A 17,250-nucleotide genomic window follows, 5' to 3' on the forward strand; every position below is an offset into this window, starting at 1 on the left:
TTTGGCACCTTCAGTGCCCCAGGATGAGGAGTATACCTGGGTTTTTAAGGCTTATGAAAGAGCAACAGGGTTGGGCCCATTCTGATCTCTGAAGGGAGGATGTTCCATAAAGCGGGGGCCACTGCGGAAAAAGCTCATCTTCTGGTCCCCTCAGCCAACGTTTTTTGGCTGACGAGATCTGCAGCCTGCCCGTTCTGCTTGATCTAGTTGGACCAATAGAGACTCTTGAAAAAAGGTTATCCTTTCAGGCACTCTAGTCCCAAGCCACGTAGGGCTTTGTGGCAGGACCATCTTAACAGCATTATGGGCCCCAGGCAAAGCAGTGTATTGGGGCCCCTACGACAACTACTCACAGGAATAAAAATGTAAATGGTCAATAAAATTAAACATACTGTATATTTTTTTTATCGGCACTTCCAACAAAATCAGTGTTGAAACATTAAAAACAAGCTGTGCAGCAACAACTAATCAACATGATAAACATTTGAACAACACACGAGGCTTGAAAAACACAATAATAAGCCATACAGTTGCTGCATTTATATGATACAAGATGCATTGAAGGGTTCACATACACAGATTAGTATGAGGCCCCAATGCTGGTGGGGCCCATGGGCAAGTGCCCATCAGGCCCATATCTTAAGATAGCCCTGCTTTGTAGGCAACCACCAGCACCTTGAATTGCACCCAGAAACACACTGGTAACCAGTGAAGCTCACACAGGAATGCTGTATACCTGGCACCCATTAACTATCCACACGGCCACTTTCTGCACCAGTTGGAGTTTCCAAATGATCTTCAAGGGCAGTCCCATGTGATACAGTAATCTAACCTGGAAATTACAAGGGCATGAGTTACTGTGAGCAAGGCCTCCTGATTTAATATGGACACAACTGGTGCACCACCCAAAGGTTTGCAAAGGGCCTCCTAGCCATGGCTTCCAATATACTTCCCCCCTCTTTGAGAGATAAAAGTCCCATTAATTTTTGATCGGGTTGTGTCTCTTTGTACTTGCAGTCCGGCATAGCCATAATGTCTGTTATCTCCACAGCAGTGAGTGGTGGTATTGCAGCACAATGGGAAAAGAAAATTTAATGGGCAGGAGGGCACACATAATAGCAAGCAATACAAACCACCACAGAATATTAACATAGAACAGACAGGTCTAAGTAGCTATGAAGAGAGGAATTGCCGTGTTTTTGAGAAGGAAGCATCAGGCTGCAAGGGCATAAAAGTTGGCAGAATGTGGTAGAAAAGTCTGAACGTAAGAGGGACTTTTGTTGGTCTACAAAAGTATAACAGCTAGTGTTAATAAAAGCACAAATACTCCTTGACTAGTTAATAAAAAATCCAGAACCATACAATTTTGGAGAACTACTTATGAAATTGAAGTAACTATTTGTAGTCTACCAATTGCATCTGCTTTAGTATTAGCATAAATCTCAAGAGACACCAGATATACTAAGATAGGTGAATTTCATGTCAGTAATCCCTTGGTAAGGGCATAAACCATCCAAGTAAGGAGTATAAAGGAGATTGCCATTTCACTAAAGGATTAAGTATTGAACAGGAAAGTGTGGTGAAGGTCAACCCAAAAGATGGGAAGAGTCCATATACTGACAGGCCCCTAGACTGCATGTTCCATACCATGTACAAGATAAAATTGTGTATGCTGTCTATTCAAAATTGCAGAAACTGTGGGATTGTTCTGGAATTTAGGTCAATAGAGACCTTATACAGGTAGTCCTCAACTTATGCCATGATTGAGGCCAAAATTTCTGTTGCTAAGCAAGACAGTTGTTAAGTTAATTTGGGCTCCATTTAATGATCTTTCTTGCCACAGTTAATTGAGTCACTGCAGTTATTAAGATAGTACCATAGTTGTTAAGTTAATTTGCCTTCCACATTGACTTTGCTTGTCAAATTGTCACAAAAGGTGATCACATGACCCTTGGACACAGCAAAAGTCATAAATATGAGTCAGTTGGCAAGCATCTTAATTTTGATCACATGACCCTGGGGATGCTGCAATGGTTATAAGCATGAAAAACGGTCATAAATCATTTTCAGTGCAGTTGTAATTTTGAATGGTCACTAAAACAAATAATTGTAAGTTGAGGATTACCTGTAATTCAATACACAATCAGTTGTGTTATCATCACAAGTTGCATTGATTTGAGGGGGGTTTCTAGAAGTACAATTACTTGGTAAAGGAATTCAGTAAAAGTCCATATATTTATTTGTTCATATTTATAGCAGTAATAGATGTCTTGAATAAGTGAAGGAAGATATCACTATATATTGTACCCCAGAAGAATGCCAAATAAGGAAACACCTCCCATTGGGCAGGTGGGCGAATGGGTGCACATCCAGCAATCTTTCAGGTATAAACAGATAGCTATGTCAGAAGACAGACTCATAATAAAATTGTCCTGCCAACTACGCCGATGGTCATATTAAATAGATCTCCCATTTTATTTTCTCTGGAGATAAACATGATGCTGTTGGCCTTGTGCTAATAACCAGTAAAGGGATTTGTAGGTCATTGAGTCTTATTAACAAGATTTTCCCTAATGTGGTAGAAAGTGAAATGCATTGCCCTGCAGTAAGTACCAAATAACCCATTTATATTTCATCGGAATTGCATATGAGTCTCACTCAAAAAAACCGAATTCATGTTCTAGCATCTGAATCTTTAAGAGCCTAGCAATGACATTAATATAAGGTATAGTGGTATTTCCCCCTCCCCCTTTTAAGTCTTTGCAAGAATTAATCAAACAGTGTTCTGTAATGTGTAACAATAAATAATATTTATTGCAGTTGCTTGGCAGCTATTTAATGGTGAAATAACCATTACTTTCAACAACGTTTTGAATTTTAGTAAATTACAGAATTTTAGTTATTTACAAAAACAATCAAGGTATTTGGTTTGATTATTTCATGATACAGATCTGCTGTTTTTCATTTTAATACTACTCTATAGAGAATATAGCAATCTCAAACTTCTAATATAAATGCTATTTACAAAAACAAATATATTTCAGAAAGAAGCCTGCGCAATATCACAAAACACAATTCTTCTGGAGAGTGAATGCCTTTTGAGTCATTAAGAAACTACCATGTTGCTGCATACTGAATAATACATGACCATTTAGTATAAATATACAAATATTTTGTAGCATACACCTTATGCATTTATAGTAATTATTGTGAAATTAACAAATATCAGGAAAAAAGTCCCTTAATCACCCAGGACTATATTTTTTTTAAATCTTAGAAGATGGCCTAATTATTAAATGTTTTAAATAAGATCCTTCTCCTGCTTGTCCAAAAGTAACTTGTGAAAAAGCTGTTTTGCACTTTGTAATTCCTCTCTAGAAAGTATTAAATAGCACTGCAGTTAATATAGCTTCAACCCCATATGTTATGAGTGTGATATTGATACTAACCAAATATATCTTAAAGGAATATCTATGTGATTAGGTAGAATAATTGCTTGAAAATATTTCAGCATTGTTTCCTCAGATGTGTGGATAATTGAAATTTCAGGTGAAAAACCTCTATTTCATAAACATTGCATGCTTTTTTTCTACATTCTTCCACGTTCATTTAAATTAAATGTTTAACATACAGTATATCTGCAATTTCATACCAGAGTAATATTATCTAGGAAGAATCAAAATACAAAGCCAAAATAAAAAATATATGGAAATGCAATTAGTATATCTAATAATAATCCATCTAGTTATCCATCCAAGGCTCTCAGGCAAGTAGTTCAAATTCCTCAAAGAATTTTTTCTCTCCAGTTAATTGCAAATTTTTACAAAATTGCCATATCTATAAAACAGAAAGAAAGAATCCCTTAAATTTATAATATGATTATGATTAGGGAATAACCACATTTTCAATTTTATGTTTATTATTCAGAGTACAATGAAAATAATCTATTAATATTATTTACACTTTAGACTATTAATAATGTATTAATACCATTTAGGTTAGGGCTGTGAAAATCATCTAAGATGATTACTTCAAGAAACAATGTGGCAAGCAAAGCACTCCTCTTTTTAGTATCGAAGCAGAAACATCCTTCAAAAGGTTCAGTCCAAATTCCCCTTAGGGGTATTTTCTGGTTCATTATTTGATAATTTATTTCCCAAATAGCATTCCCTTTCCTCCTTTATCCTTTATTTATGATTGGGGTGAGAGACAGTGACTGTCACAAATTCACCCAGTGAGCTTCCATGACTCGAAATCCTGAGTCTTCCCAGAATCACTTCAATGTTTTAATTATTACAGCCACTGGTTTTCATATTCTTCGTTCATGCAAGTTCACACACAAACAACATTTGCGCTGGGACCCCCGGTAAAGAAAGCAGTTGTCTATGAATGTATAATATGGTGTTCCTATAAAGCAGACATTTTACTACCAAGCTATTGTTCTATCTTTCAACTTAAAAATGTTCAGAGGAGTCTCAAGACTGAATGTGACAGAAAGGACTGTGAGGAAAGACCTTCACAATGAGCTGGGACATAGGAATATGCCTCATCAGAGTTTGGATTTCATTTTACTTTCACGCTACTGAACTGATCAGTCACATTTGGGAACTTCATATTTGTTCCTCAAAACTGGAGATTTTAGGGTTTTATTTATTCATTCATTCATTCATTCATTTGAAAGGAAGGCTGACAGGTCTCAAACTGGAGATTCTATGGCTTTATTTATTTATTTATTATTTGAAAGAAAGGCTGACAGGTCTATGAGTTCTGGTTGACTGAACACATACTAAACTAGATAGGGCTGACAAATTGATCTCTCTTCATTTGCAATAGGCAAAGCTGGGTTCCAAATAATATATTTCCATTTGTGATTAAAATCCTCAAGGACATAAATGAATGTAAATCCACAATTCCTAAAAGCAGGGTCTGCTATCAAGCACAGAGGGAAAGAAGAAAAACAAAGTGATATATAATCTAGATGAGACAGAGCTGTTCTGGATTCATCAAAATATAGATAAGGAAGTGCTACATATTTTAGGCACTAGCGTGGAGGCAAAATAAAAGGATAAGTAGATCAAGCAAATTTTTCTCTGGCTTCCTTCAGCTTGTAATATTATTCTAGCTAAGCAAATTTAGCTTCATTATACTGTAGCTTTCAGTGCATCTAGAAAAAGTGGCTGTTTTCTGGATGTATAATTCTCTCTTAGGACAGAAAGAAAAATGTTCAGCTGGGTTTGACATTTTGAATTCATATGTAAAAGTTACCTCCAGCTCTTAATACGTTGTATTGCTATGAAAATCAGCTTTGATCTCGTCTCTCACTTCATTTTCCTTTAAAAAAAATTAGCAACATTGGAGTGCAGGGGATTAGAATATATTTCTTTTTATCCATCTTCATGTGATAGCAAAACTGGATTATCCCGGAGAGTTAGTATAACACAGAGACACACTATAATCTAAAACAGATTTATCTTTAGACAAATCTACTACAATTCATAATTTAGCTCTAAACATGGCAGAATAACTTTTGAATATTGAACATTGCTTTTTTTTAAAAAAATGCTCATATTAGAAACTCCTCTTTCTATTCTTAATTGTTGTGGAATGGGGGTTATTTTTTACACAAAAATACAATTCAATTACAATGTCATAAGCACGTTTTTTAAAACAAAATGTGTTGCCAATCTCTTTCCAATGGAAAAGATTTTTAAAAGGGAATTAATAATTTAATTTTCCAATTGCTAAAATTGTGAATTAATTTGTTGGGACACTGAAAATTAGAAGCAGGTCTTTTTTATGTAGATATTTATTTTAGCTGAATAGTGATCACACGATTTGCAGTTTACTTCATTAACTAGAGATGAATGTTATTGCTTTTAATGAAAAACTGATAACCTTGGCATTAGAACTCACCTACAAGCACAGCTTACTTATCAAGTGGCCTTGTATTTATTCAGGTGAATTAGTCTGTTTTTCAGAATCTAAACCGAATGTTGTAAAACAGCCCACATTTCTTACCGGTGGCTTCATAAATCAATTTCAAGTGAGCAGCAGATGTTCAGGACAATCACAACCTATTCTGAACAATCAAAGCTTGCTTTCTCCACAGCCCCTTTTACCTTTTTCCATGTTTCTGCTGGGCAGCTACCACACCCAACTTCCCTCCACAGTTGGAACAATGTGGGTAAGGTTTCCCACCATGCTTTGGAATACTCCAGCAGTGAAAACATCTTATTCTGTACTTTTTGTACCTGGGGAGGGGGAGAGGAAGAAGAAATTTAATAATAAAGCTTAAACTTTATTAATAAGATTAATAAGTTTAATAAAATGGCATTGGTCATTCCTGTCTCTGAACTGAATTTTATAAATTGTACCAAGCATCTTCCCATGTTGCTGTATCTCCCATTTGCATGAAATAAAATGGAGATATTTTGTCTTGGTGTGTGTGTGTGTGTGTGTGTGTGTGTGTGTGTGTGTGTATGAAATATTTGTGGGATATAAGGAAAATATTTCCTATGAAGAATAGGGCCAATAGCTTTGAGGAGTCATTGGAACTGTTTTCCAACATATTTCCAGAGCATAATCTTGGTCATAGTTCAAATCACCTTTTTCCTTTCTATGTTTTGTTGACCTTTAATAGATAAATCAAAAGCAGTTCTGTGCTTGGCCTGTTCTGTAGTAAATCCTAGACCTTATCAAATGCAGTTGTTGAACTAGAATAGCATAGGATGCTAAATACCTAATGCCACAAGCATTACAGAGAGGTGTCCCATCTTCAGCATCTCTCCACAACGGTGTTTTCCTAGTCTTGCAGGAAGCACAACACTTATTTCCTTGAAAGCAAAGAGCAGTTAAGTCAAGTAATATGTCCTCGTAATTTAATTTGCTGAAAGCAAGTCTTACAAATTTCTTCTAACTTGGACTAACTTTCAGTACTAGACCAATGGTGTTTGGTTTTGTTTGCATTTTTTTGCCTGTTTGTTTGTTTTGGAGAGTATTTTTTGATGTTTTGAATTTTGGGGGAAATCCTGGTGACCTGAAATATGTCATATGTGCTCATTACTGAGGTTTTTATAAAGAAAATTCAGAATGAATGTCAATAGAGTTAATGTACATAATTTATAAAATTTAAATTGACTTCCCGTTTTATTTCAATAAGCCTGCAAATATTTTGATGAAATGTCTATTTTTTTCATCACAAGATGTTGAAATAAGGTTGACAACATCATAACTGTTAATCAAATCACTTAGTGAATATGTTGCTACAATAATTCTTAAACAGAGAATTTAGTTCTCAGAATTTAAACTACTGTAAGGTTTATACTGGATTATTAGACCCAATCTTTTCTTGAAAAATAAAATAAATCATATGCTTTTGTCTTGGACACTTTAAACATAATTCATTAGTATTATAATTATTTACTGGCAAAAGAATTAACATACTGTGAGTAGAGACGAATCCTTCCTCTTCCGAACTGCCAGCTTTGCACTCTTCTCCTAATGGGACTCCACTTTTTTTCCTAAGTTTTCCACTGAGCACAGATTAGATATTTAGCATTTCAGGTATGCTTCGAAACAAAACAATTTCCTAAGTCACATGTTTTAGCTTTAAACCCTGATCTCCATTGAAAATTAAATACAGGTAGTCCTTGACTTACGGCACTTTGTTTAGCAACCAAAGTTGTGATGTCATTGAAAAAAGTTACTTATTACTGTTGCAGCATTCCCACGGTCATGTGATCAAAAATGCCGGTGCTTGGCAACTGGCATGTATTTACAATACTTGCAGCATCCCCAGGGTCCCATGATTGCCATCTGCAAACTTCCCAGTTGGCTTCTAACAAGTAAATGGGTGAAACTGTATTCATTTAACAACCATGGTGATTCACTTAATGACTGCAGCAACAAAAGGTCATAAAATTGGGCACAACTTACTTAATGACCACTCTCCTTAGCAACTGACGTTCTGGTCTTCATTGTAGTCATAAGTTGAGGACTACCTGTACAATATTTACTGCTTCTCTCACATTACTTTATAGCATCTCTGATATATATGCCATGAGTCTCATTTTGGAGATTGACAAGAAAGGGGAAGGCATAAATTAGATACCCAAGAAAATTCTGTGGCTAAGCAAGTTCTTATTTTCTCTGAGGGCAGCAGGAATAATTTTAGAGTTACCCCTGATAACAAATACACAATTATACATTCTAATGGCAAAGGCCAAAGGATGGAACTGGGGAAAAAAACAGTAGTAGCAATAGCACTTAGATTTCTCTACTGCTTCACAGTGCCTTTACAGCCCTCTCTAAGTGGTTTACAGAGTCAGCATATTGTCCCCAACCATCTGGCCCTCATTTTACCGGCCTCCGAAGGATAGAAGGCTGAGTCAACCTTGAACCTGGTGAGATTTGAACTGCCAAATTGCAGGCAGCCAGCAAAAGTAGTCTGCAGTACTGCACTCTGACCACTGCACCACTGTGGCTCTTGTGGAAGGCATAAATTAGGGTAGATACCCAAGAATATTCTGGACCAAGCAAGTTATTGTTTTCTCTGAGGGCAGCAGGAATCATTTTAGGGGCATTTCTGATAACAAATACACAGTTATACACTAATGGCATAGGCCAAAGGATGGAACTGAAAAAAAAACAATCACAAACTTTATAGGACAGTTTTACTAAAGTATTTTTTACCAAATGTGAATGAAGAATGCAGCTTGTGAGTAATGCCTGAAAATATTAAGTTCAAGACAGCATAACTAATTAATTTTCAACAAAAGTTATAAGAAACTACCCGAAACACACTTGATCCAAGTTGTATGTACATACAAAAAAGATCTTACATCTGTTAGAATATGTTTTCTATATTTACAGATCTATCCTATATATATCTATGCAAAAAAGATTTTGTGGTTTAGAAGAACTGTTCTTGGATCAGTAAGAGTCAAATTGAGCAGCTCAGCAATTTATCAGATTTCTATTTTGCCTACTACATATGTATGCCTCTGGGTGGTTTACAAATAAAAACACAGAAATATAAACTTAGTTAATAGTCATGCTGCTCATAAACAAAAAATGGAAATCTCTAACAAATAGTTCATAGGTACTGCAGTTTACGAAAACAATTCTGTAGCCATACCTAAAGGAAGTCAGGGCTTTAACAGGGTGAATAAAGAATAGATGACCAAGTTAAAAATACAATTCCTCATATCTTACGTTCCTTAGGATTATTCTACTTCATCCAAATCACAGTGTGTTACAAAACTGTGTTGCCCTTTTTACCTTTTTAGTTTTCACATGTTTGACATGGCAAAGAAAAGAAACATGATCAAGACAAGGGGAGAAAAGATTACATTAGGAATAAAGAGGGTAGGAGGATTTCTCCTCAATAGAATTTACTCCCAAAATGTTCAAATGTATTTCCACTTATATATTAGGAACTACAATTCCAACCAGGTCAATGGCCAAGATTTATGAGTGATCTAAACTATAATTTCTAAAAGACTTGAGGTCCTTTATCACTTGAGATAAGAGTGACACCCAAGCCTTTGAGTGGCTGGGAAGTGATTAAATGGTTTTTCCACAGCAGTACAGTACCTATTAAATTTATTTGGCACCCATCTCCTTATTAAGGCAAGCCTGATTATAAATCTCTGAGTGCTGTTTCGTATCTACCAACCAGTGCTTATCTAGTTGGAACTCCAGAAATAAATTTTAGATTTTCATTTTCTGAGCAACTGACTCAACAAAAATAGAAAGGAACAGAAGGCAGACTGGCCAAGAGTTATAACTCTGTTGCAAAATTATCAACATGGTGCCTCACTATGTTAGGAACTGACATTGTCTCCTGTCATCTAGGAAGTAAGACTATGGCTCATTCTACTGTGGGCACCATAGTGGGAACATTTTAATTCAGAAAACATGTTGTGGACTCTCATAAAATCACTGCTGTGGGGGTAGGTAGAGACAAGAAATAATTATATCCATTAAATGCCTTCCCTGGAAACATTGCCCCTTCTGAACTGTTTTCCAGAATACTTCCATGCAATCTCCAGAATTCCCCCGTTCTTGCACAATTTTTGATACCGCTGCAGCTTATCCTGGTCCTTTTGTTAGGCAAGAAGTTGCAGCCAATTATCATTTTTATTTTCCAAAACAACATATGACATCCATACGTCATTTTTTAAAATAAAAAATGATGCCAGTATTCCATTTATACTTATATTTATAGGTCTCCTCTTTGTAAGCAAAATGTGGCTTTTAGGAATTGGGGAACTACACAAGAAAGGAAGTTTAAATCTTTGTGAAGTCTTTGACATTTTTTTTCCAATAGGAACTGTTATTTATGGGACACAATATGCATATTACATGGTAGACAAGTTAATTAAAAGGAAAAATTAATAGTATGAACAGTACAAAGTATTCCTGTTTGCATATCTGGGAATTAGGAGCCACAGGTTCACTGACATGTCCTACAGCAACTATACCTGCTGAATTGGGGGTTAATGATAAGGCGACAGCCCTCTGAACAGCTTTGACACAGACACAATTTCATGTGAAACGTCACCCCTTGAAAATTTGGGTCCAGAGCATCATAGCTCCTTCTGGGTTTAGGTTGCTTGCGGAAGAGTCTCCTCCTGCCTCTCTGTGACTCAGAGACTTGGGTCAGTCTGGGCTCTTCTACACAAGCTCTCCACACCTGGTGACTCCTATGGTCTTTAGAGTGGGTAATGGGAGACCTCTCATGAGCAACCTTCCCAGCTTCTGGGGGCTTAACCTGATCTGGAGGTTCTGAGCCAAGGCTGGAGCAGTGGAGGCTGATGAGATTCAGAGTATCAGTGGGAGCAAAAGGCACTAGGGGAGAGGAGAAACAATTGCACTGGGGTCCACGGGCATTGTGGAAACAGTTGCATTGAGGTCCACGGATGCTGTGGATCGAATGCATAGCCCGGCCCAGCTGCCACAGAGGCTTCCCTGGGTTATTGCTGATTGGCTCTGCTTGGGACAGCAGCTGTGTACTCTCCTGCAGGAAGCTGAGGGCTTTGCTATCTGGCATCTGAAGGCAACAAGCCATGTTGCTGAAAGGCTCAAACCTGCAAGTAAGAAGAGTAAATTTAAAAAAAAAGCATTGAGTGAACCAAGATGCAGATCGTCATGTGTATTTATAAAAGGGTGGGGCACTTACTCCAAACTCTTCTTCCACATGAATCAATTAAGGACTGCCCCACATTAATACCAGCACTTTTACATCTATTTTATAATTTATAGACATTCAAACATTTTATTAAAGTTCCCTTGAAAAAGTTATCTTAGGATAGTTTTTTAAAGGATTCTGTCCCAAATATTCTGTAATAAGTCTCTCTCACCACTATGTGCTGGTATAAATTTTATATGAGAAGGCTCTCCTAATATCCATTCAAATTTATTTTTAAAAAATGTATCTACTTTCTTAGTTTTCTTCTTTAAAAAAATTCCTAAACAATGAATACATGTGAAAAAAAAAACAAAATGTTCTTTGAAAAATTATCTGTAATTACCATGAGCATTATCTATTTAATTATTCTTTAGCCAGCATACGTAACCAAAGACCCTATAAATCTATTGCAGGACTTAAACAATGCGTTCAAACAATTGATCAACAGTTTAATATCAATGAATTGAGTAGAAATATAGGTTCTCTAAAATTTTATGATCTATATGACTTATTTTCAAACATACTGCTCAAATGGATTTCAAAAGAAAGGGCATTTAGTAATTAAATCTCAAGCATCTATAAAGCATGTCAGTGATGGCTTGTTAATAAGCTTGTTTGGCAATAAATTTCACAGACTGATTATAGTCCAAACGTATTCTTCAGAATACCACAGAATTGTTGTCTGCACAATGAATTATTAGAGAGATGATCCCGCTGGAAACAGCCCAAATAAACAAAGCTTTTTCCAAGTATCTTTCCATAATATACTTTGTATATTCTCCCACACCTGACGATCCCATGAGCATTTTAAACCTAATCAGTCGGTAGGTGGCGCCACCTCCTGGCTCTTTTTTGCCCTGCGAAACCCATCACTAGTAGCCTTGAAAATCGACGTACGGGGTCTGGAATCGCCCTGCCTCAAGTATCCCATCCTTTGAACAAGATTTCCTATTTTCCCTCGATTCTCCAATCTTAATACAGGACTTCTGCAGGACCGCTGTCCTGAAGCACGTCTGCCATCTCGAGAGAGGCACTAATCCTTGTCAGGATTCCTTTTCCCCCTCCACACGAAACTGAGGAGAGTCCCCACTTTCTCCAACAGTCTCGTCCAGCAATTCCTCCTCCTGCTGTGGGGAGGCTGCCCTTTCCCATATCCAGGCCAGTTACTCCGAGGCGGCTGAACAGGAGGCACCCTCCTCCTGGGCTTGGCCTCCCCTCCCCCTCAAAGGAAACCCACCTAAAAGTTTCCCGCCCCTTCAGCTGTCCACATCTGCGAGGCCCCCCGCGCGGGGTTCCCGCTTGCAAGTACTTGACCAATAGTAATCAACCCTGCTCGGGCTCGCGCCGCTTGCGGGGCTCGCCACCCAAAGGCTAACGTGGCTGGGGCATGTGCGGGGAAGACGCAGTCCGCTTCTACACAGCGCTGCGACCGTTTCGCTCTGCACACCGAGCCTAGACCACCGTCTTACTCGGCAATAAATCCCAACAATATTACGCACAGAAGTGAAGCAAATAGCCGACAGCCTTTGCGCCTTAAGCAAGTCTCCCTGCGTGTTAGTGAGGGTTACTCCTAAATGTATATTCCATGGGATTCAGTCCTGTTTGATTCTGAGGTCCAAAAAGTGCATTCGGATCCCACAGCTGAGTGAGAGCAATCAGCCAGGAGGAGCTTTTCCGGATCTTCTTCGGATGCGAACTGATCCGGAGCCCCTTCTTCTCAGGATGTCAGTCAGAACGACTCACCTGAATTCTCTAACCGCGGTTGTTTCTGACCCGAAGTCCCCTGAAATTGAGACCGGATTGTAACTAGACTCTGACTCCAGGCAAGGAGGGCAGAGCAGTTCCTGCAGGACAGAAAAGTCCGGGGGTTGCCCTTCCAAGAAAAGCTCCCCCTCCATGATCAACAGTCCGGAGGAAGAACCTGACGCCGAACCACCTCTTTCAAAGGCTCAGGAGTCAACCTTTCAACGAAGGTCCTAAATTGGCCACAGCTGGGAGCACAGGGACGGCACCTATATAAAGGGGGAAATCGACTAGTTTTAGGAGATATGGGTCAGAAGAGGAAAAGGTCGAGATTGGAGCGTAACTCAAACGTTCACCGGGTCAAGTCTGTTCCCCCAAATCTAGACTGGACCCAAAATAGGATTTGTTATGGTAACTAAGTGAGAACATCTTTAGTAGAGTAACACTGGGTGCCTTTACTAGAGTCTGCCATGACTTTTTTTTTTTAACAGAGGAGGAAGTTTAATTTGGGAAGCTAGTTACGGTAAGAGGTTTCATCTGGAGTTAAATGGAACTTCCCTGTTCAGAGATTGTGTATCTTTGAAAAATAGGAGAGACATCCCTGCTTGGTTTGCTTGTATGGTTCAACAAAATGGGTTGGAACCAGTGACTTGAACCCAACTGTTTCTGTGTGGCATTGTACGTTCAGCCACCTAAAAATTATGAACAAGATCTCTTTGCTTGAAATATATCTCATTAAAAAATATTCCTGTAAACTGACCATCACCATAAGTGAATTGGATAGCTATATAAATTTCCTACATAAATGGGTACATTGCTTACTGGAGAAGCAGCTGTGTATTTTGTGTGGGGTTTTTTTTAATGTGAAATTTTAGCAGTATAATAGCAGGACTACAAAAAAAAAAGTTTGGACAATCCCCAAAGCTCATTTCAGGTGGGATTATTTGAGAGCAAAACTTTACTTAGTCTAATTATAATTAACTGATAATTAACTAAAGTAACATCCTTTCTGAGTGTAAGGATTGTGTGTCAATTTTGAAAATTCCCAGAGATTGGGGGTATAAATTTAGTGGTTAATGCACCAGGCTAGAGACCAGGGGATTATGAGTTCAAGTCCCACAGTTAGTCATGACAGCCAGCTGGGTCACACACATTCAGCCCAATCCACCTCACAGGGTTACTGTGGGAAAAATAGGAAGGTGCATTGGATATATCCACTGCTTTGAATTATTTGTAAAAATAAAGGTGGGGTACAAAATTTAAAAAATAAATACCCTGCCCAAAATTCTTTTTAAAGGGGTGAGTAGGAAAGAAAAGGTATTTGTGGTCTCGGATCTTACTTGGCAGTGAATCTCTTTGAATTACTGGATTCTCTTACAAGTGCCAATGGAGATGGATGATGCAATTGACTTCCCTTGAATCCAAGTTTCTTTTGAAAAATACTTTTAGCATTGGTTCTCTCAATCTTGATCAAAATATGACTTAGATAAATTATAGCTGAACTATTAAATCTACTTATCACCAAGCACTTTCCTTATTCATTATATTTAATGCCAGTTAACTAGGCATTATATATATAATGTTTGATTACTTTTTGGATTTATAGCTTCAGCTTCATTTCTGATTAATCCACTGTATTGTTCAGCATCTGAAATAGCTGGAATTGCGTCCTTTTTAGTAAGAAAGTAAACTCACACGTATAGGTACATCTGTCAGTTTCTCTGTCAAAAATTGAAGAGCTGATCCTGCTCTTTTGGTATAGGGCCAGCAACCTGTTTCAGGTGGCATAAGGAAGAGAAGCGGGAGTGATGGCAAGAACTGGTATCTGCATTCTTAAGCACAGTTTTGAAAGAGATAATAGTTGAAGTTATAAGAAATAACCACACAGATGTATTTGTAAATTACATAGGTGTGAATACATTCCACTCCTCTTCTTGAGTTTTTGTGGATACACCACACTTTACAGGCAAACTTAAGATTGTGAAGCCTTTTGAATTTTCAATATTTCTATATACTGTCGGGCTCTGAGTTCACCCAGAGCACGTCAGCTCTGAATATGCCTCACAGCAAGTCAGCTGGCCATCTCACCTTATCTCTGCTGCTGCCAGATCTGTATTTCTGCTTGTGTGCTAGCCGATGGTTTTGGAATGACTCAGTAGAGCTGAGGATGGATTCTGCAATAACTGCAGGGTTGCAGGATGGATTCTGCAACAACTGTGGTGCTGCTGGAACTGGCTCTTTATTGATGTGGTGCATATTGTTAAAGTGGGTTGGGGCACATATAGGTGGTAATTAGGACTTAGGTTAAAACACAGTGAAGGTAGCACCAGGTAGGGATCAGTTAGGGTCAGCATAGGGTAGGGATATAGACATGTTGTAGGGTTAATAGCATTTAGGGATAATGGGTTAGGCATGACCAGAATTAGAACTGCGTATAGGCCTGGGTGTGGTGGGGTGTGTCTCATGATAATGGTGATAAAAGGAAAAGGAGCAAACTCAAACCCAACTCTAACCTTGCCTGGCTTTTAGCCATTCTTGTTGTTTGATGCTATATTGAATAAACCACCATTGTCCTAAAGAGTAGCTGGAGTTTGGATTCATTTAAAGACAAATCTTCAATACTCAAGAACTGGCTGAGAGATATAGTAAATATGACCCAAGACATTATCTGTTCTTTATCAAGTTGTAAAATTAGATACAGGTAGTCCACAATTTACAACCATTTATTTAAGTGACTTTGAAATTACAGCTCCACTAAAATGACTTATGACTGGTCCTTGCACTAACAACTCTCACAGCATCCCCATAGTCACATGATCAAAATCCAGGCACTTGGCAACTGGCATATATTTAATCAATCAATCAGAATAGAGCTGGAAGAGATCTTGGAAGTCTTCTAGTCCAACAGCCCCTCTCCAAACAGGAGACCCTGTACCAGGGTTGTCAAACTCCTGGCCTGAGGGTTGGATGTGTCACGCACTAGCCATACCCACACCCAGTTTAGCAAAGGGAAGAAAAATCCCAATATGTCCTGTGATGACATGATGACCCTTCCCTATACCATTTCAGACGAGTGATTGTTCAGTCTTAAAAGCCTCTAGTGATGAAGCACCCACAACTTCTGACGGCAAGCCAATCTATGATGGCTGCAGTGCCTCAAGGTCACGTGATCACCCTTTGTGATCTGTCCAGCTGGCTGACAAGGTGAGACTGAAAGCTGGGTTTGCTTAAGTCATGTGATTTGCTTAAAAATTGTGGCAGAAGTCATAAAATTAGATGTAATTAACTATCTTGCTTTTCAACTCAAATTCTGATCCCAACTGTAGCTGCAAATTGAAAAACACTTGTAAAGAGAATCCAGTTAAATGAACCAAAAACATTATACTTGTTCTTTGATTTGAGGAAAATAATTAAAAGCTACGTAGTTGTGTGTGTGCATTATCAATTTATTTGAAATGGAAATTAGAGCCAGGTGTCTCAATTAAAGGGATAATTGGGTGTGACTGTGAGAAGTCCTGCCTTATTTAAAGAAGAATTGTGGGTGTTCACTAGCAAAGTTACTACACAGGTTTGTGGAAGTATGTTATGGCTCAAATAAAGATTTCTGAAGATCTCTGAAAAGAGATCTCAACACAAAGAGATGCTGTCCATTTTGGAAAAGGTTACAAAACAATTTCCAAACATCTACTACTTCACTGTCAGGCAGATTGGTTACAGATGGAGGCAATTCAGTGCTGCTTGTTAACCTCCCTAGGAGTGGTTAACCAATCAAGATCACACCAAAAGCAAGATGTGTAATATTCTGGGAGATCTCCAAGAATTCAGGAACTCAAAGAATCCTAGGAACTAAAGGCAGCTCTTGCATTGGCAAATATCACTTATTCATGAAAACATCATTAGGAGAACTCTGAACAATGGTGTATACAGCAGAGTTGCAAAGAAAAGGTTTGCTGCCTATTTACAGTTTGGGAAAGGCCATGCACATAAGTCAGAAATCTATTGAGGTATGCTCTCTAGATAGATGAGACCAAAATATAAATTAAAATCATTTTTGGCAAAGGACAAACATTGTGTTCCAGCCTAAGAACTTTGTCCCACTTGTGAAACCAATACCATGATTTGGGTTTGCTTTGCTTCCTCTGGACCAAGACATCACTGGTGTATTCTGACTTATATCAGCAAATTCTACAGAAACCTACCAGGGTACCTGTCTATGAACTGAAGCTCAAGAGAAAGTGAGTCGCGCAACAAGACAACCACCCCAAAATACAGTAATACTTTTGCCACATACAAATGTGTAGTTTAGATAATTTTCC

At 38.1% G+C, this 17,250-nt stretch overlaps 1 protein-coding gene across 1 annotated transcript; it reads right to left on the bottom strand.

The window, feature by feature from the left end:
• Positions 1-2,338: 2,338 nt before the first annotated feature.
• On the bottom strand, positions 2,339-13,489 carry ZGLP1 (zinc finger GATA like protein 1). The gene is made up of 7 exons (XM_087925841.1): positions 12,935-13,489; positions 10,485-11,090; positions 7,444-7,532; positions 6,740-6,833; positions 6,120-6,251; positions 5,266-5,331; positions 2,339-3,837 (listed from the first exon to the last, which is right to left on the bottom strand). Exons 1-6 carry the CDS (start codon positions 13,087-13,089, stop codon positions 5,319-5,321), a joined length of 1,089 nt encoding a protein of 362 aa, XP_087781967.1. The 5' UTR covers positions 13,090-13,489; the 3' UTR covers positions 2,339-3,837; positions 5,266-5,318.
• Between the last annotated feature and the right edge of the window lie 3,761 nt (positions 13,490-17,250).

This window comes from Pseudonaja textilis, chromosome 2 (assembly GCF_049901715.1).
Source record: "Pseudonaja textilis isolate UNSWEBS1 chromosome 2, rPseTex1.2, whole genome shotgun sequence".
Classification (NCBI taxonomy): domain Eukaryota; kingdom Metazoa; phylum Chordata; class Lepidosauria; order Squamata; family Elapidae; genus Pseudonaja; species Pseudonaja textilis.